Source organism: Artemia franciscana, chromosome 11 (assembly GCF_032884065.1).
Source record: "Artemia franciscana chromosome 11, ASM3288406v1, whole genome shotgun sequence".
NCBI classification, from domain to species: Eukaryota; Metazoa; Arthropoda; class Branchiopoda; order Anostraca; family Artemiidae; genus Artemia; species Artemia franciscana.
Window position 1 is genome coordinate 5,060,336 of NC_088873.1, and position 20,655 is coordinate 5,080,990.

General features: G+C 35.2%; 2 protein-coding genes across 4 annotated transcripts in view; one reads left to right on the top strand and one right to left on the bottom strand.

Annotated features, from left to right (window-relative positions):
* The window catches only part of LOC136032715 (putative protein kinase C delta type homolog), a 215,811-nt gene that overhangs the window by 158,545 nt on the left and 36,611 nt on the right, over nucleotides 1-20,655 (top strand). For both annotated transcript variants that reach the window (XM_065713026.1, XM_065713025.1), the window contains exon 8: nucleotides 19,190-19,315. In XM_065713026.1, the coding sequence (XP_065569098.1) occupies nucleotides 19,190-19,315 (126 nt within the window). The remainder of the gene's footprint in view (nucleotides 1-19,189; nucleotides 19,316-20,655) is intronic.
* The window catches only part of LOC136032714 (chitooligosaccharidolytic beta-N-acetylglucosaminidase-like), a 152,310-nt gene that overhangs the window by 9,090 nt on the left and 122,565 nt on the right, over nucleotides 1-20,655 (bottom strand). The window lies entirely within an intron of this gene.

The following is a 20,655-nucleotide window of genomic DNA, read 5'->3' on the forward strand; positions in this document are numbered from 1 at the left end:
AACAAAATGGTTATCTCAGAATTCTGATCCGGTGACATTGCGAAAAAATGAGCGTGGGAGGGGGCCTAGGTGCCCTCTGATTTTTTGGTCACTTGAAAAGGGTACTAGAACTTTTAATTTCCGTCAGAATGAGCCGTCTCACGACATTCTAGGACCACTGGTTCGATACGAAAAAAAAAAACAAATAAACACGCATCCGAGATTTGGCTTGTGGCAAAAAATACAAAATTTCACATTTTTGTGGATAGGAGCTTGAAACTTCTACAGTAGGGTTCTCTAATACGTCGAAACTGATGATGTGATTTTCGTTAAGATTCTATCAATTTTAAGGGGTGTTCCCCCCTATTTTCTAAAATAAGGCGAATTTTCTCAGGCTCGTAACTTTTGATGGGTAAAACTAAACTTGATGAAACTTATATATTTAAAATCAGCATTAAAATGCAAATCTTTTAATGTAACTATTGGTATCAAAATTTCGTTTTTTAGAGTTTTGGTTACTATTTAGTCGGGTCGCTCCTTACTACAGTTCGTTACCACGAACTGTTTGATATTTGTGTGATATTAAACCAAAGATATTATATGTTTTCGGCTTGTGGTTGTTATTAAATTTAAAAAAAAACAAGTTTTTTATTACTGAAAGTAAGGAACAACATTAAAACTTAAAACGAAGAGAAATTATTACGTATATGAGGGGAATGCCCCTTTCTCAGTCCCTCACTCTTTATGCTAATGTTTGACTTTTTGTTTCAATTATTTAAGAATTACTCCTGACACAAGAGGACCGTTTAATTAGAAGAATAAGCTTTTTATAAATTCACAGAAATTTTAGCAGAAAGACCGAGGCACTGAGGAGGGAGCAGTTCCCTCATATGCGTAATAACAACCAAAAAAAAATCTGAGAAAATTGCGGTTCAAACTGTTCGTGGTAACGAACTGTAAACAAGCGACCCAGCTCAATAGTAACCGAAATTCAAAAAAACGGTTTTAATGAAAGGATTTCGATACCAATAGATATATTAAAAGAATTGTCTTTTTGTGCTGATTTCAAACATACAAAATTCTTTACGTTTAGTCTTACCCATAAAAGGTTATGAGCCTCAGATTTTCCTGATTTTCGAAAAAAGGGGAAACACCCCTAAAAGTCCACTGATCTTAATGAAATCAGAATTAGCGTATCAGGAAACCCTACTGTAGAGGTTTCAAGCTCTTATCTGCAAGAATGTGGAATTTTGTATTTTTTGCCAGAAGAAAGATCACGGATACGGGTTTATTTGTTGTTCTTTTTTTCCCCCAGGGTTCTGGAATGTCAGAAGAGGGATTATTCAAACGGAAATTAAAAGTCCTAGTGCCTTTTTTAAGTGACCAAAAAAATCGAAGGGCAACTAGGCCACCTTCCTCGCCACTTTTTCCCCAAAATCTTCCGATCAAAATTTTGAGATAACCATTGTGTCCATCATAGTTGAAAACCCCAATAAATATGTCTTTGGGTATAACATAACCCCTCCCCGGACCCAGGGGAAAGGTCTTTAAGTTGTAAAATTTGTCCATTGATTAGGCATAGTATTTGTTATTGGGAAGCAAACATTAATTTTCTGGGGGGGGGGGGATTTTCTACTTGGGGTTTTTCCGAGGGTAAATTTTCCATTGGAGGTAAGTTTCCGGGGACTGAACTTGTCGGGGGAAAATATACACTGCGAGAATTTACCAGAATTCTTATACAAAATTGCTTTCTCTTTTCCGTCTCAATTTTACGGACGGATTGGTTAAGAGTCCAGAGTAAATTTTCACCGGGATTGAAGTGTCTAGAAGATATTTCCATGATGAGGGGGCTTTTCCGTGAAGCTGGGTTCAGATTTCCTGGCATTATTTAAAAAAGATCAGAAATTAAATTTAAAAAAATTAACAAGTTTAAGTAAAGTAAGGAGCGACATTAAAACTTAAAACGAACAGAAATTATTCCAAATATGAAAAGGGCTGTCCCCTCCTCAACGCCCCGCTCTGTATGCTAAAGTTTGATTCTTTGTCACAGCGCTATTTTTTAAAACAATAAAAAACTTTAGCGTAACGAGCTAGGCATTGAGGAGGGGACAGCCCCTTTCATATACGAAATAATTTCTGTTCGTTTTAAGTTTTAATGTCGCTCCTTACTTTCAGAAAAAAAGCTTGTTTTTTTTTTAATTTAATGTTTCACTTACAACCACTGTCAGCAACGCCCAATTTTACCTGAAACTCTTTGCCAAATTTTGTGTTTATCAAACCTTGGAACAGCTTTGACATAATTTCTATAATGATTTCAAAGTTATAAACCAATCAGATATGTAAAAAAGCAGTCTTATTGGTCAGTCTTCACTAAATTCAAACCAGCTGAACTCTGTCTTGATTTTCGTCTGAAGGCTATTCAAATATATATGGTTTGATTAAGAAGAGGATACGAAAGTATTATGTTTTTAGTCCCACATCATTCCGCGCTGTTTGACTATCTATTATCCACTGGCTTGGCAAATTGTTGGTATTTAGAAGATATCTTCAACAACCTCAAATAGCGTAAACTTCTAAAAAAATAACCTTTTCGTATGTTGACCAACGGTCTGCTTTGCGCAGGAACATATCTCCCGATTCAATGCCTTGGGTCAGGAGTGCAATGCGTTGTTGGTGAAAAATCATCCGATGCTTCCCGTGTTTTCCCCCAGATTTCTCCAGGTACCCATTTAGACCTGGGTCGACTCTGGCTGAGCTCAAAGGGTCACACCGTTGACCCTAATTCCAAACCAAATAACCAGTGACACCAGGACAAATAGTTTTTTCAACTGGTTTTAATGAGCAACATTAAAACTTAAAATGAACAGAAATTATTACGTATATGAAGGGGCTCTCACCTCGTCAATATCTTGCTCTTTACGCTAAAGTTCGAGTTTGGTCCCAATTCTTTAAGAATGGCCCCTGAATCACAAACGCTGTTTAATTAGACTACATAGCTCTTTTGAAGGTTCTTAAAAAAAAACTTTAGCGTAAAGAGCAAGGTATTGTCGAGGGGGCGAACCCCTCATATACATAAAAATTTCTGTTCGTTTTGAGTTTTAATGTTGCTCCTTACTTTTAGTTAAAAAGACTTGTTTTTCATTTAATTTCTGATCGTTTTTAATTAATGCTGGAAAATCTGGCCCGCCCTTCATGGAAAATCTTCTTCCTCCTTGAAAATTTACTCCTTGGAAATATCCTCCCATGTAACCCCCTCCCTCCGACTCTCCCCCCTAACCAAAAAATCTCCCCTGAAAACGTGTGTATACTTCCCAATAACCAATACTATATCTGAACTATGGGCAAAGTTCATAACCTGTAGTCCTTGCCTCGGGGACTGTGGGGGATCCAGTCATCCTCAAAGACATAGCTATTAGACTTTTAGGCTATGCTGAACAAAATGGCTATCTCAAAATTTTGATCGGGTGACTAAGGGAATAAATGAGCGCGGGAGAGGGCCTATTGGCCCTCCAATTTTTTTTTGTCACTTAAAAAGAGCACTAAAACTTTTAATTTCTGTTCGAATGAGCCTTCATGAGATATTCTAGGACTACTGGGTCGATACGATCATCCATGACAAAAAAAAACACATATCCGTGACCTTTCTTCTGGCAAAAAATACAAAACTACACATTTTTGCAGATAGGAGCTTGAACTCCTTTACAGTAGGATTCTCTGATACGCTGAAACTGACGGTGTGATTTTCATTAAAATTATACGACTTTTAGGGGGTGTTTTCCCTTTTTTTTAAATAAGGCAAATTTTCTGACTTTTAACTTTTGATGGGTAAAACTAAACTTGATGAAACTTACATATTTGAAATCAGCATAATAGTTTAAAACGTTCATTGTCACCTGGCCTTGATTGTAAACCTAACAAATTAGTTAAGTTCATTATTCCTTTGATTATTTCACCTAAGGAAAGATTTGTAAATTTGTCTTCTGAAAATGAAATTTTTCGATGTTCCCTTAAGCGAGTTGTTTTTAGAAAGGTGGTCTGCTCGATGACTGTTGGGACTATTTTTTATTATGATTTGGCGTTATTCTGTTTCAAATGACATTTCTATTCCAAATTAGAATCATTGCCAAACATTTAGGCACAAGAATCTCAAGCAGATAAAAGACCAGAAATTGATTGACTTTGCTTAATGATCCTTTTTCATACAAACAAAGGAAAACAGCCAAACTGGAACTCAAACATCCCAAATGTCTGTCATATACACAATCTTTTTCATCTCGCGTTCTACTCGAGTGACTTTGCTTTTGACAGAATCTCAATTATTACCTCAGTTCATTTTCGATTCATATATTGTTATGTATTTGTAGAAGGGGGGGGGAGCAAGTCGGATGATGTTAAAAAATCCATTCATTTTATGTCATATATTGTTGATTTCTATTAAATGATGTATATGTTTTTATCCTTAGTTTTATGTTGATTTTTAGTTTTTTCCTGTTTTTTTTATTTATTACGAATGCCATATTTTTGTGTGACGTTGGCTAAAATAAATTATTAGTGTGATAATAATTATTGTTATAATCATTATTTGAGGCATTTGATATGAAAATGATCAAGAAAACAAAGAAAACGTGGGTGATTTTCAGGCAGATGACAAAACGAAGGGAAAAGAGGGAATAAAAAGGAATATTTCGGCAAGGACCTTTACATACTTTACATACTTATAACATACTTTACATACATACATACATTACAGACTTCATATACTTTAGTATATAAAGACCAGTGTTTACATACAGTAATGGTTATTGGGAAGTGTACAGACGTTTTCGGGGGGATTTTTTGGTTTGGGAGGTGCGGTTGAGGGGAGGGGGCTATGTGGGAGGATCTTTCCTTGGAGGAATGTGTCATGGGGGAAGAGAAATTCAATGAAATGGTGCAGGATTTTCTAGCATTACTATAAGAAAACAATGAAAAAATAAACATGAAAATTTTCTCAATTAATAGTAAGGAGTAGCATTAAAACTTGAAACGAACAGAGATTATTGCGCATATGAGGGGTGACGCTAAAGTTTGACTCTTTGCCGCAATTCTTCTTTTAAAACAATTAAAAACTTTAGCGTAAAGAGGGAGGGATTGCGGAGGGGACAACCCATTTCATATGCGGATAATTTCTGTTCGTTTTAAGTTTTAATGTCGCTCCGTACTTTAAGTTAAAAAACTAGTTTTTTTATTTAATTGTAGATAGGAGCTTCAAATTTTTGCATTAGGGTTCTCTGATACGCTGAATGCGATGGTGTGATTTTCGTTAAGATTCTATGACTTTTAGGGGGTGTTTCCCTCTATATCAAAAAGGAATAAAGGATCAGGATGTTGAAAACCACGGAGGGACAAAGCAAAGCAAAGTTTCGATTTGATACTTTCACTTATTGAAAGCTTCTGTTCATGCAGTCTTTCTTCCAAATACTGATGGACTCTGCCAAAGTGAAACCTCCGACAAGAGCACTGGATTCATTTAACACTCCTCCTAAGCATAGGATCAGTTTTATCTTACCCCAGATTGAAAAAAATGTTCAATCTTTAGTTCATTTATGAAAGAAATTGAAAGACAGTGTTCCTTTGAAGATTTTTCAAGGTCAAGGCTGAGTCTCAGAATCTATGGCAAACTTTCAAAATTTTGTTTCCACTCGTGCAATTGACTAAAAAATGAGGAATGGGCTCATTATTTTGTTGTTTCCCTTTTTTTAATCTTTTATCTATAATTTTCTCGATAAGTTTAATGCGATAACCATGAAAAAATAGAATAATCAGAGACTACATAATTGTTTGAACAGACTTTCAGAATACACTCGACTAAAATGGTAATCACACCTATTTTCATGCAAGGGGGGGAGGCATGGCGAAAAATACAAATTAAAATTATTATGAGTTGGTTTCCTGTAAAGATTCGAATCAAAGGGTCCAAATACACCAAACTAACATCCAGAGAAACACATTCATGTTCGCGAACTGACAATATATCATCGGACAACCGTGAACAGAAAAATTGTTTAAGAGAAAACTACCAAAAACAGAAATATTGATGAAGTCCATTTGCAAACATGCCAAATATGTAGTTAAAACGGTTTCCAACGGTAAACCCATAATTTAAAGAAAAATCGTCGCTGAACCTAAATTACATGGAAAGTTTGCTGCAGGGGTGAACAAGGGTCATTATAGCATCAACGTTTAAAGTTTTATCATCTGATAGAATTGAATCTCAGAAATTGTCCCACCATTTTCTTTGTAAAGCTTCTTCACTTTTATTGACATCACAGGTGGTGTACATGTAAACTTTAGCTGGAAAGAGAGAGAGAGAGAGAGAGAGAGAGAGAGGAGGAGAGAGAGAGAGAGAGAGAGAGAGGAGAGAGAGAGAGAGGAGAGAGAGAGAGAGAGAGAGAGAGAGAGAGAGAGAAAGAGACAAAGAAAGAGAAAGACAGATAGAGAGAGAGGGAGAGAGAGAGAGATAGAGAGCAGGTGAGAGAGGAGGAGGTAGAGAGATATAGATGTCATTTCAGTTATTTTTAATTTTAAACTTTTCAACAAGGGGAACTGAAATTTTTGTTTAAGATTTCTGTGTTCTTAAAAGGGACTAAAAATGATGATCAAAAACTTTCGTAATTTTGTAGCTGGGGAACTGTAGCACGTTACGATTTTGTATGAATTTTGGGAAGGCTGTAAAATTTTATTGCAAAGCCGCCTTTGGGTTAAACCTGTCTATCCGACTAAAGGGTAATTGGTCTATTATCTATTAAAGTCCTCAGTTCCTTTCATAATTAGCGAGTGTATTTGTCTGTGGGGTCAGATTTATTCCTTTGTAAGTATTTTATCCATCAAAAGGTTACAGTGTTTATAAAAATTTACTCACAATTAAGAAAAGTTAAGGAGAATATGAAGATAAGTCTGCAAACCAAGATAAGAATATTAGAAGGTGCAGTGATGACAGTGGTCAAATATGGTTCTGAAGCATTGGCGCTCCGAAAAGCGGATAGAGATTTGCTAGATGTTTTCCAGAGAAAATGCCTACGGATTCTCTGGGTACCCGACCGACTGATCGTAGTTCAAACAGTAGGCAGTACGAAAAGTGTGATTCAATCCCGCTTACTAGGTCTATAATGAAAGAAAGGTTGAGATGGTTAGGGCACGTTCTGTGGATGAAGGATGACAGATTGCCGAAGACTGTCCTTTTTGGCCAACCGCCTAGGGCTAAACGGAAAGCATATTGTCCTCATCTCAGATGGGAGGATGTCATAAAGAAAGATCTAAAGGAAATGGGAACTTCTTGGGCGGGTGTGAAGAGGGAGGCTTTCAATTCGTTGGGATGGAGAAGACGCTTGCGTAGTTTTGTTTTCCTCAGGCGGCTTGGTGCTACAGTGAGTTGTAAGTAGTAGCAGTAGTAGTTTCCACTTTTCTTTGTATTTTCTTTGTCTTTTTTTGCGATGGTTGTGTTTTCGTCTTTTTTCATATTAAGGAGGATTTTAACTTTTCTTCCGATTGAGCTGAAAGCGGCGAAAAGGCTTTAAAATCGAGGATACTTATTACGATTTTTTCGTGTTATTAGATTTCGGTTTTCGATGTCCCCATGAGAACCAAAAACACCGGTTTCAACATTAGTGATAACTTGCAAGACATTTACATGTGTCTTGGATAAGGTCCTTTGAACAAAATACTTAGACCTTTCTGATTTGACCTTTCATTTCTTTTTGCAGAGACAATTTTAAATTCCACAGTAATTGGTATACCAAAATCTTTTAAAGTGGCATTTCAAATTAAAAACGTCACGGGCATGCCCTACCCGCTGCGCGCTTTCAAGAATGATTAAGCTGATCACCTCTTTCCACCCTTTCAAACAGTTCGTGGTAACGAACTGTAGTAAGGAGCAACCCGGCTCAATAGTAACCAAAACTCTAAAAAAGGATTTTTGATATCAATAGCTATATCAAAACAATCGTATTTTAATGCTGATTTTAAATATATAAGTTTAATCATGTTTAGTCTTACCCATCAAAAGTTAGGAGCCTGAGAAAATTTGCCTTATTTTAGAAAATAGGGGGAAAACAACCCCTAAAAGTAATAGAATCTTAAAGAAAATTACACCATCAGGTTCAGCGTATTAGAGAACCATGTTGTAGAAGTTTCAAGCTCCTATCTATAATTAAATCTAAAAAAAAACAAGTTTTTTTAAATGAAAATAAGGAGCAACATTAAAACTTAAAACGAACAGAAATTACTCCGTATATGGAAGGGGCTTTTCCTTCTCAACGCCCCACTCTTTACGCTAAAGTTTGACTCTTTCTCTTAACTCTACATTTTAAAACAGTATAAAACTTTAGCGTAAAGAGCAGGGCGCTGAGAAGGAAAGGCCCCTTTCGTATACGGAGTAATTTCTGTTCGTTTTAAGTTTTAATGTCGCTCCTTACTTTCATTTAAAAAAACTTGTGTTTTTTTATTTAATTTCTGAGCGTTTTTGAATCAATGCATGTTTTGATTTTGGCTCTCCGCAGAGGAATAATTAAAACGAAATTTGTATATTTATTTATTTATTTTTTTGCTAAATGGCTTTCTCATAATTTTGATCGAATGATTTTGAGAAAAAAAGAGCGGGGGAGGAACCCTAGTTGCCCTCCGATTTTCGGTTAATTAAAAAGGCAACTAGAACTTTTAATTTTTTACGAATCTTTTTATAAGTAAAAGATATGAGTAACTTATAAATTAGCTTACGTAAAGAACTTTTATATTCTCATGTTTTTATTACATACTAGCCACCCCAACACCTAGTTGGTGGGGATGCTTTGCGCCACCCAAGCACCCCCTCCCCCCGCGCGTGTAAGTCGTTACGCGCCATATTATTTACGTGCCATTGTAGTTGTGTCCCTCTGTCCCACCCTGTGAATAGATATATATATATATATATATATATATATATATATATATATATATATCTATACTAGCTGTTGGGGTGGCGCTTCGCGCCACCCCAACACCTAGTTGGTGGGGGCGCTTCGCGCCCCCCCCCCAAGCCCCCCCGCGCGCGTAAGTCGTTACGCGCCATTGTAGTTGTGTCCCTATGTCCCACCTGTGAATATAGATAGATATATATATATATATATATATATATATATATATATATATATATATATATATATATATATATATTATATATATATATGTATATGTTTTTTAACTACGTAAAACTTGCGAATATACAACATTCTTTGCTGTCCCATTGTCTGTGCATATAAATAGATTGTCAGGTTTACCGACTCTTGAACATGCAACATATAATGGTCCATGGGAAAACAATCCGTATTCAGATCTATACCTCATGATTCTAATGATTGCCCTTGAGCTTTGTTGATGGTGATTGCTAATCGACCATTCCCTGAGTCGCCATCGTCATTTATATATCCCCCTGTGCACCCCGGCGTCCCCTTTGTAGTTATGTCCCTGTGTCCCGGTCGTCATTTATATTCCCTGTGTCCCGGTCGTCATTTGTGTCCCGGTGTTCCAGTCTGTGATTTCTCTTTGAGTGTCCCGGGCGTCATTTATATTCCTTGTGTCCCGGTCGTCATTTATATCCCCCTGTGCCCCCCGGCGTCCCCATTGTAGTTGTGTCCCTGTGTCCCGGTCGTCATTTATATTCCCTGTGTCCCTCTCGTCATTTGTATCCCGGTGTCCCGGTCTGTATATAAATTCGTTTTTTAGTTTTGTTTTTCTCCTTTATTTTTTTCCTTTTTTCTTTTTTTTCTTTTTTAGTTTATTTAGATTTTTAGATTTTTTAGTTTTTTTATTAGTTTTTAGTTTTTTTGTAGTTTTTACCATTTTTTTAGTTTTTTTAGTTTTTTATATTTATTAATATTTTTTTAGTTTTCTTTTTCTCTTATTTTTCAGTTTTTTCCTTTTTTTTAGTTTTTTCTTTTTTAGTTTTTAGTTTTTTTGTTTTTTACCTTTTTTTAGTTTTTTTTAGTTTTTTTAGTTTTTTAGCTTTTTTAGTTTTTTTATTAGTTTTTAGTTTTTTTTAGTTTTTGCCTTTTTTTAGTTTTTTCAGTTTTTTTTTAGTTTTTAGTTTTTTACCTTTTTTTAGTTTTTTTTAGTTTTTTAGCTTTTTTAGTTTTTTTTCTTTTTAGTTTTTTTTGTAGTTTTTACCTTTTTTAGTTTTTTTTCTTCTTTTGTATTAGTGTGAAATAATTCAGACGTCATATGCGGACAAACACGACGTCACTCGACAGACAGACAGACATAACCCACAAACAACTTATTTTTATATATATTTATTCATATTTTTTTAGTTTTCTTTTTCTCTTTTATTTTTCAGTTTTTTCCTTTTTTTTAGTTTTTTTCTTTTTTAGTTTTTAGTTTTTTTTAGTTTTTTACCTTTTTTTAGTTTTTTTTAGTTTTTTTAGTTTTTTAGCTTTTTTAGTTTTTTTATTAGTTTTTATTTTTTTTGTAGTTTTTGCCTTTTTTTATTTTTTTTCAGTTTTTTTTTAGTTATTAGATTTTTACCTTTTTTTAGTTTTTTTTAGTTTTTTAGCTTTTTTAGTTTTTTTTTCTTTTTAGTTTTTTTTGTAGTTTTTACCTTTTTTAGTTTTTTTTCTTCTTTTGTATTAGTGTGAAATAATTCAGACGTCATATGCGAACAAACATGACGTCACCTGATCCATCCACAGATCCACACACAGACAACTTATTTTTATATATATAGATATATATATATATATATATATATATATATATATATATAATATATATATATATATATATATATATATATATATATATATATATATACATATATATATATATATATATATACATATATATATATATATATATATATATATAATATATATATATATATATATATATATATATATATATATATATATATAATATTATATATATATATATATATATATATATATATATATTATGAAAAGAGAAATCACCAATGCAACAGCACAAACACAAAAAAAAAAAAAAAAAAAAAAAAAAAAAAGAGAGACAGAAGGAGAAAAGGAAGACTGTTTTCCTAAATTAGTGATTAATATAGACCAGCACTTGAATGAGGCCTTAGTGTCCCAGTCTGTAATTTCTCTTTGAGTGTCCCGGTCGTCAATTATATTCCCTGTGTCCCGGTGTCCCGGTCGTCATTTGTGTCCGGTGTCCCGGTCTGTAATTTCATCAGTTGACAAACATGACGTCAGTCGACAAACAACTTCATGACGACATACAGCTCAATCCTTATAATGACGTCAGTCGACAGACACACAAACAAACAACTTATTTGTATATATATATATATATAGAAGATAGATAGATATGAGGGGGTTCGCCCCCTCGTCAGTACCTCGCTCTTTACGCTAAAGCTTAAATTTTGTCCCAATTCATTAAGAATGACCCCTGAATCACAAAAGCCGCAGAATAATAGTTGAAATTACTAAAAATACTTTAGCGTAAAGAGCGAGGTATTAGGAGGAGGTGAGCCCCTCATATGGGTAAAAATTTCTGTTCGTTTTAAGTTTTAATGCTGCTGCATACTTCCAGCTGAAAAAAAAAAAACTTTTTCATATTTATTTTTTCATTTTTTTTAAGTAATGCTAGTAAATCCTGCGCTCCCTTCATGGAAATTTTCTTCCCCTGTGACAAATTTCTCGATGGAAATATCCACCAGCATATCCCCCTCTTCTCATCCCCTGCCTCCAACCAAAAAAATCCTCCTGAAAACGCCTGTACACTTCCCAATAACCATTACTATATGTAAGCACTGGTCAAGGTTTTGAACTTGTACCCCCTCCCACGGGGACTGTGGGGGAGTAAGTCGTCCCCAAAGACATAGTTATAAGGTTTTTCGACTACGCTGAATAAAATGGCTATTCTTCGTTGACTTTGGGAAAATAATTAGCGTGTGAGGGGGCCTAGGTGCCCTCCAATTTTTGGTCACTTAAAAAGGGCACTAGAACTTTTCATTTCCTTTAGAATGAGCCCACTAGCAAGATTCTAGGACAACTGGGTCGATACTATCACCCCTGGGAAAAAAACAAACAAACAAATAAACACGCATCCGTGATCTGCCTTCTGGCAAAAAATATAAAATCCCACATTTTTATAGATAGGAGCTTGAAACTTCTACAGTAGGGTTCTCTGATACACTGAATCTGATGGTGTGATTTTCGTTAAGATTATATGACTTTTATGGGGTGTTTCCCCCTATTTTCTAAAATAACGCAAATTTTTTCAGGCTCGTAACTTTTGATGGGTAAGACTAAACTTGATGAAAATTATATATTTAAAATCAGCACTAAAATGCAATTCTTTTGATGTTGCTATTGGTACCATAATTCCATTTTTTAGAGTTTTGGTTACTAGTGAGCCGGGGTCGCTCCTTACTACAGTTCGTTACCACGAACTGTTTGAAAATGTGGAATTTTGTATCTTTTGCCAGAAGGCAAATCACGGATGTGTGTTTATTTGTTTGTTTGTTTGTTTTTTGTTTTGTTTTTTTCCCAGGGGTGATCGTATCGACCCAGTGGTCCTAGAATCTTGCTAGTGGGCTCATTCTAAAGGAAATGAAAAGTTCTAGTGCCCTTGTTAAGTGAACAAAAGAATTAGAGGGCACCTATGCCCCCTCCCACGCTTATTATTTTCCCAAAGTCACCAAATCAAAACTCTGAGATAGCCATTTTATTCAGCGTAGTCAAAAAACCTTATAACTATGTCTTTGGGGACGACTTACTTCCCACAGTCCCCGTGGAAGGGGCCACAAGTTACAAACTTTGACCAGTACTTACATATAGTAATGGTTATTTGGAAGTGTACAGACGTTTTCAGGGGGATTTTTAGGTTGTGGGGGGGGGGCATAAGAGGAGGATATGTTAGGGGAACTGTTAGGGGAATGTTAGAGGATATGTTCCCTTGGAGGAATTTGTCATGGGGGAAGAAAATTTTCATGAAGGGAGCGCAGAATTTTCTAGCACTATTTAAAAAAAAAACAATAAAAAAATAAATATGAAAAAGTTTTTTTTCAGCTGGAAGTAAGCAGCAGCATTAAAACTTAAAACGAACAGAAATTTTTACCCATATGAGGGGTTCACCTCCTCCTAATACTTCGCTGTTTACACCAAAGTATTTTTAGTAATTTCAACTTTTTATTCTACGGCTTTTGTGATGCAGGGGTCATTCTTGATGAATTGGGACAAAATTTAACCTTTAGTGTAAAGAGCGAGGTAGTGAAGAGGGGGTGAACTTTCTCATATATGTAATAAAAACATGAGAATACAAAAGTTCGTTACGTAAGCTAATTTATAAGTAACGTATATCTTTTACTAATAAAAACATTCGTAAAAAATCAAAAGTTCTAGTTGCCTTTTTAAGTAACCAAAAAATTGGAGGGCAACTAGGCTTCCTACCCCATTCCTTTTTTTCTCAAAATCATTCGATCAAAACTATGAGAAAGTCATTTAGCCTAAATAATAAATATGCAAATTTCGTTTTAATTATTCATCTGCGGAGAGCCAAAATCAAAACATGCATTAATTCAGAAACGTTCAGAAATGAAATAAAAAAAAAAACAAGTTTTTTTAACGGAAAATAAGAAGCGACATTAAAACTTAAAACGAACAGAAATTACTTCGTATATGAAAGGGGCTGCTTCCTCATCAACGCCCCGCTCTTTACTCTAAAGTTTTTTACTGTTTTAAAAAGTAGAGTTAAGAGAAAGATCAAACTTCAGCGTAAAGAGCGGGGCGTCCCCTCCATCCCCTGCACCATCCCCTCTTTTGACCACCTGCATCTGATCAAAATTTTCAAACAGCCATTTTATTCGAAGCAGTTCAAAAACCAAATAACTGTAACTCAGGAGTTTAAGCCCACAGCTTCACGGGTAAGTGCTTTAAGCTATGCAAGTTACCCATTGTCAACATATAAGGTTTTCATGGACTAGATGGTCACATAAACTTCCGCAGAGGCTCATTCAATTAATAATCGGGAGTTCGAGTGCTATTTTAAGTGTCAAAAGTGATAGAAGGTCAAAATTACCCCATCCCTTCTTTTGACCAACTGCATCCGATCAAAATTTTCAAACAGCCATTTTATTCAAAGCAGTTCAAAAACCAAATAACTATAACTCAGGAGTTTAAGCCCACAGCTTCTTGGGCATGTGCTGTAAGCTATGCATATTGCTTATTGTTAACATTTAAGGTTTTTATGGATGAGATGGTCGCATAAATTTCGCGTAATACCATCTTATTTCCAATGACTTTTGCATCTGCAAAGGGCATCATAACCATTTCTTACAAAAACCTGGAAAAGGGCCAAAACTTAGTTGGCCTGACTTGACCATCTTTCCCACATAAACAAAGGAAAACAGCCAAAATAGAACTTACACAGTCCCAATCTGTATTAGATACACACACTCTTTCATCTTTAGTTCTAGTCCAAAGACTTTCCCAGCGACAGCTCAAGGCAGTGTGGTCCAAGAAATTACTGACAGAAAATTTATTTCGTAAACAAAATGTCTCATTAACAGCTCTTGTCCAATCACTCTGGCCTGAAAACCTAGACAAACCAGTTTAACAAACTGTGGGTAAATAAACCTTGTGGTAAAGCTGTCATACTGTTTTATGTCAAAAACTTAGTAGGCGTTTGAAGCAAATGTGCCATTTATAGGATTATTGAGACATTTTCAAGCGAAGCGATTATGTTGAGTCAAGCTATTTACGATTCAAAATTGAAAAAAGGTAGCTAAACTACTAACGATGGTGAAAATGTAACTTGATTACTTTGGCAGTTTTTTGTAGCAGTAGACACAAATAAAAAATGGTAGAAAAATCAGCGAAAAATTAGCACAGCGCAGGTTAATAGGATATAACTTTTTTTGAATGATTACAGCCATACCTCATTATACGGCATTTCGCTAAAGCAGCCTTTTCGATTTACGGCCTGTTGCCGATGCTGCCCATCAGCTGGTTACCTACACTGATCTGCAGGTTACCATTTCTTCATTGTCTTCAGAATAAAGCCATTTTTAAACAAAGATTATATATGCATACAAACGCATATTTTGTGTAACGAGAAGTTTTGTTTATAGAAAATTATTCGTTTTCGGAGTCGGTTAATATTTTGTGTACCAATGTATATGCTTGTTATGTATGTATTTTTTAATGAAATAAAAAGATAAAATTTATAAAATTTTTACATTTTAAATGGTAAACCATATTACATTTTTAACGAATTTACAACCGATCCCATTGAATTTTTATGAATTTGAATTAAAATAATTGATTCGGCTTTTCGCTTTGCGGCTAAGTTTATTGGAACATATCTAGGCCGTAAAACGAGGTAAGGGTGTAATTATCTTTGGAAATCAGCCCATTATTAATGTCTGAGGTTTTACGAGGAAACAGCGCTGTTAAATTTAACTAATAAATTAGGGTCATTTAATCATACATTTCAACATGTTTACACCTACGAAAAAGTGACACTATCCTAACAACTATGCAATGTTTAAACAACTAAAAGAAAAATCACTAAGGTTAAAGAAAATGAATGAATGACCTCAGTGTTTTTCAGGTCTTTTGTTCTTCAAACATCTTGACGTGAAAAAAGCTATTCAACATGATAAAGTATAAACCAGTTTGGTATTGAGTAAACTAGTTTGGTAATGTGTGTTTGAATGCAGCTGTCACATGCCTCAATACGATTGAACGACTTGGCCAGTAAATAAAAAAAGGAACAGTGGCTTCACCTGGGCAAATTGCCAAAGAAACAGGTACACTCAGGCCCCTCAAAAAAGCTGAAAAAAGTGTAACACCTTAGCTCTTCAAAATTCAATATTTTTGGATTAAGTCATTATGTATTAAGGTTGTGTAGTCTGACGATGAAACAGAATATTATTTCTGTGCATAGGGATTAAAATGCTACCCCCACCATAGCTTTCCAAGCTAGTCAACATGACTGGAATCATGCCATTTTAACAGTATTTTAATTTAGATAATAGGCGTTACCTATAGTAAAGAGCCATAAGCCTTCAATGTGTTATTACATTTATTATTTCATTCCCAGACCCACTTTTTCATGCAAGGGATGGTCATAAAAACATCTGAGGGAACCTATTTGATCGGATTCACAGCCCTTGCTTTTTATTTTAGAAACAAAAATAATCGTCGGCAAATTAGCCCTCTCCTACATCTTTTCAACTGCCCTCCCCCTAAAGACATCCGTCCTATATTTTGAGATAACTATTTTGTTCAAAATAATTTCAAGGTCAAGCAGTTCTGCCTCTAGATATGACTTATCTACCCACAGCCCCTGCGACAAGGGCTGTAAGTTATGCAGGTTAGCCGTTGCTCGAAGATAGGGTAGGGGTAGTTTTTGGAAAGGGGCATGTACAATCCCAGGCCTCAAAAACACTTAGGATATTAAAATAAGACTTTTAGGAAATTTCAAGGGCGATGCTACAAGTAATCAAAACATACTATTTGCATACTGATTGGCAAAAGGGTGAGTCAGCGATAAATAAGGAACGGCTGAGAGTATTAAATTAACATTTTCCAGGTATGTTTAGAGGGACGATGAAAAGTCATCAAAGGACAATTTTCCCTGACCCTTTTGATCCCCCCCCCCCAACACTGATCAAAGTTTTGAAAAGTCTATTTTAAAAAAACAAAACGGTTTAATAGTTGTGCCTGTGGATATGCCATTGCCCCTTTCCTCTAGCCGCAGCACAAGGGCTATAAATTATACGATTTGTCCACTGTTTATATACACGATTTGCAACTGGGAAAGGAGGGAATTTTTGATCTTGGTTGTGTCTGAAAAGGCCAAGGATACTAAGATGAAACTTCAGGAAATTTTGAGGAGATGTTTAGCTAAATCAAAAGACAATATGTGCATCCGGATTATCAACCGTGATTATCAACTGCAACTGTGACTGTAACAACTTGAAGCTTCCACTACTACTTCCTGTGACTGCGACTACTTGAGGCTGCGACTCTTCGCGATGGGAATGCAACAACATGTTACAGCTACTACGACTAATTTCGACTAAGAGTGCGATTGCAACTCCTTACGACAGCGACTGTTTTTTATTATGGTTATGACGACTTGCATTTCCAATTACTTTCGCCTGCAACTACTGACGACTGTGACTACTTGTGACTGCGACTGTGATTGCGACGTATACGACTGCGACAATTTCTATTTGCAACTTGATAATGAAATATTGAGGAATTATGTTTATTTGTTACTACCTTCAGGAAATTTTGGTGGACGTTGGAAAGTGATATAAGGGCAGAAAAACCGTCTAGTCCCTTTTAGATGCCCTTTGACTCAACACCCGACATCTTGAATTATTATTTTTTTTCGAAATAGCCAAAAAAAAAGGCTGTAAAATGGGCAATTCGCCCATTGTTGACATAGGGAATTTCTAGATGGTGCAATATCTGATCCTTGTTGTGTCCAAAAATGCCAAGGGTATTAAGCAGAAACTTCTGGGAATGCTGAGGATGATGTCAAACAAAATCAAAAGATACTGTGTGCTTCCAGATTATCAAAAGAGCTAACTTGTGAACCCCACTACCTGCGACTGTAACTACTTGTGACCGCGACTAATTGCGGCTGTAACCACTTGTGACTGCAACTACTTATGGCTGTGAGTATTTACGACTACTTGCCACTCCGACTACTGCAGCTATGATTACTTTTTAACCTGACTGCGGACAACGAATGTAACTAATGATGACTACTACTGCAACTACTTGTAATTGCAACTGCTCATAAACCACTTGTAATTTACTACTGCTGCGATTGCAGCTTTGACCGCAAATACTACTGCTACTCTTACTACTACAGCTACATCTATTGAACTAAATCATAACGGTTCGTGTGCACTCTACTTGTCAAAATGGCATAGTGCATCTGGTTTTTTTATAAGGGTTCACTTACGGTAGCTCACAAATGGCTAGTGAGTTAAAAAATTCCAGCGAATGCTGTGAGAATATTACACTAAATCAAAAGACGCCAGGTAAGTCCTGGTTGTCAAAAGGGATTAACTAAGTGTATTTACATTGATCTCAAGAGTAGATACAGGTATTAAACGGAAACTTCAGGAAATGCTAAAGGTATTGTTAATTTAAACCAGAAGACCCATTATGCATCCAAGATATCAAAAAGATATATCTTCCTTATTTCAAGAAAGGGTATTAAGTTGAAAAGATTCAGAGAATAAAGCGGGGTTAGTTTGAGCTTAAAAAGTTAAAAAGTTTGAGTTAGTTTGAGCATCCCGGTCCTCAAATTAGCTTATTATTATTATTTATTGGAAAACCCGTCATACAAAAAAGCAAAAGACGGAGCAATAAATGAAAGAAAAAAATAAAAAAAAGAAGAAATACACAGCGAGCGGAAAGACAAACACTTAAAAAAAACACACAACAAAAACATTTTAACTACTTGGCCAATACCTATGACCAGGGATGGTTCAGGAACGGCTAATATCTCAGGAACGGCTAAGATCATTAATTTGAAACTCTCTTAAAATGTCGATTGGAAGCCTGAACTAAATCAAAAGAATTGATTCAGATTGTCAAAATGGGATGTCTGCAACAGGAAAAAGTTAAAGATATTAAGGTATACTTTCAGAGAGTTTTGAGGGGAATGTTGAACTTAGTCAAAATACAACTACACGCATCCCAGATGCCAAAAGCGCGTATTTGAAATTTATCAGGAACGGCTAATTATGTTTTGTCGAAAGTTTCAGGGAATATTGAAATAAATCGAATTTCGCCGCTTGTTTCTCATTTTGGCGAACTTGAAATATCTAAAAAACGATGAGGATTGGCTTCATTTTGGCACTGGCTGGCCCGCGGATTTTGAAATACTACCTTCTTCTGTGAGAACGATTGTGCGTTACATCGATAAATTTCTGCAAAAACACTTCTTCAAAAATGTCTTGAATTTCCTTGTCATTGTTTTTTTCTTGTGTGTGTATTTTTTCATTTATTAATTAGAGTTAAACAGTGTTTCACTTAATCCTGTCTTTGGCCCTTGCACAATATAAGTTGTATGTTGTTAAATATCCTGTTAAATATATACCTCTTACTTTTTAAGAAAGCACAACTTTACACAATTTTTTACATTTTGTTTCAAATCACATAAAAAAGCATTTAATGTCATTTTCTTTTAGGAATCAGATTCTGAAGTTGCTAGGCCTTTAACAGAGCCCCCAGCAAGAAACCGTCCAAAATTCCGAAAATATGGTGCAGGTGACTTTGTATTTCTGAAAGTACTTGGGAAAGGCAGTTTTGGTAAGGTAAGATCATTTATTGAACCAGGGTACTTTTTTTAAATTTTTAGACTTCAAAGATATTGTATACAATTTATACAACATAAAAATATATAGTTGACCTGTGTTTATATATATATGACCTGTGTTGATATATATGACCTGTGTTGATATATAGAATAGCCCTGTGTTTCGCTGGATAATAGTTACTAAAGAGTTCGTGACAACAAACCGTAAGTAAGAAACAACTCGGCCCAATTGTAATTGCAACTTGAAAGAAAAAAAAATAGATAAAAATAAATTAATCAAACGAATTGAATTTTTACACTGACTCTAGACATATAAAATTCACCAAGTTTGATGTTACCCATCAAAAGCTATGAACCTTAGAAAGTTTGCCTAATTTTTTAAATAGGGGAAACCCCCCAAAAATTTAAGAAATCTTTATGAAAATCATACCGTCGATTTAGTATATCAGAGAAGTTTCTTGTAGAGCTTTCAAGGTCCCATCTACGAAAATATGGAATTTTGTATTTTTCACCAGAAGAATGCTTGTGTATTTGTTTCTTTTGTTTTTTTTTTATGATGACCTTATCAAACCTATGGTCTTAGAAAATTGATGTCAAATCCCTATTGTCAACTGAAAAAAATTACGGTCTGCACCGTTATTTTTAGTGCAAGCAGAGGAGGGGTAATGATGCCCCTCCCAATGCTACGGTCTTTTTCTCAGTAGCATAAAATATAACCTACACATATACCTAATAGCAACGAGGCGAAAAAGGTGAGGTGGGTCATCATGGGGACAGACAAGTGCAAGTTGGAGCTTTTTTTTTCAGCCATTTTAAATGGTTATATTTCTTTTTTCCTTTTTATACACAATGTTTCAATGTATTTAGACATATACACACAAGTTATTTAAACTTCAAAAAACCTTTTCAGGGCCCATGATGGCTTCAGCTGCTCAGAAGCTCAAAAATAACGCAGAAAATCCATCCATATGAACCCATAATAACCCCTTTCTGTCCACCCAAAATCCTGTAGTGAATATATAAATACTGACTTATTCAACAAAACCAATCATCTTTGGAAATTTTGACCAAATATTCCAAGATTTCAATTATAAATCTATCATTTTCAGGCAGAAATTCAAGTGGAACGCTAACGATTATTGGAAAAAACAATTTCCCAGCGAGACATCGGGGGGGGGGGGTCGGAGGCGAAACGACTGCTGAATTACAAAGGCATTTGAATTGAGTAAAACACCAAAACATTTCAGCTTAACAAGCGAGGGACTAAACAGTGGATATCCCCTCAGATACAGGATATTTTTTTTTTTTTTTTTTTTTTACTTTCAGTGTTTCTCCTTA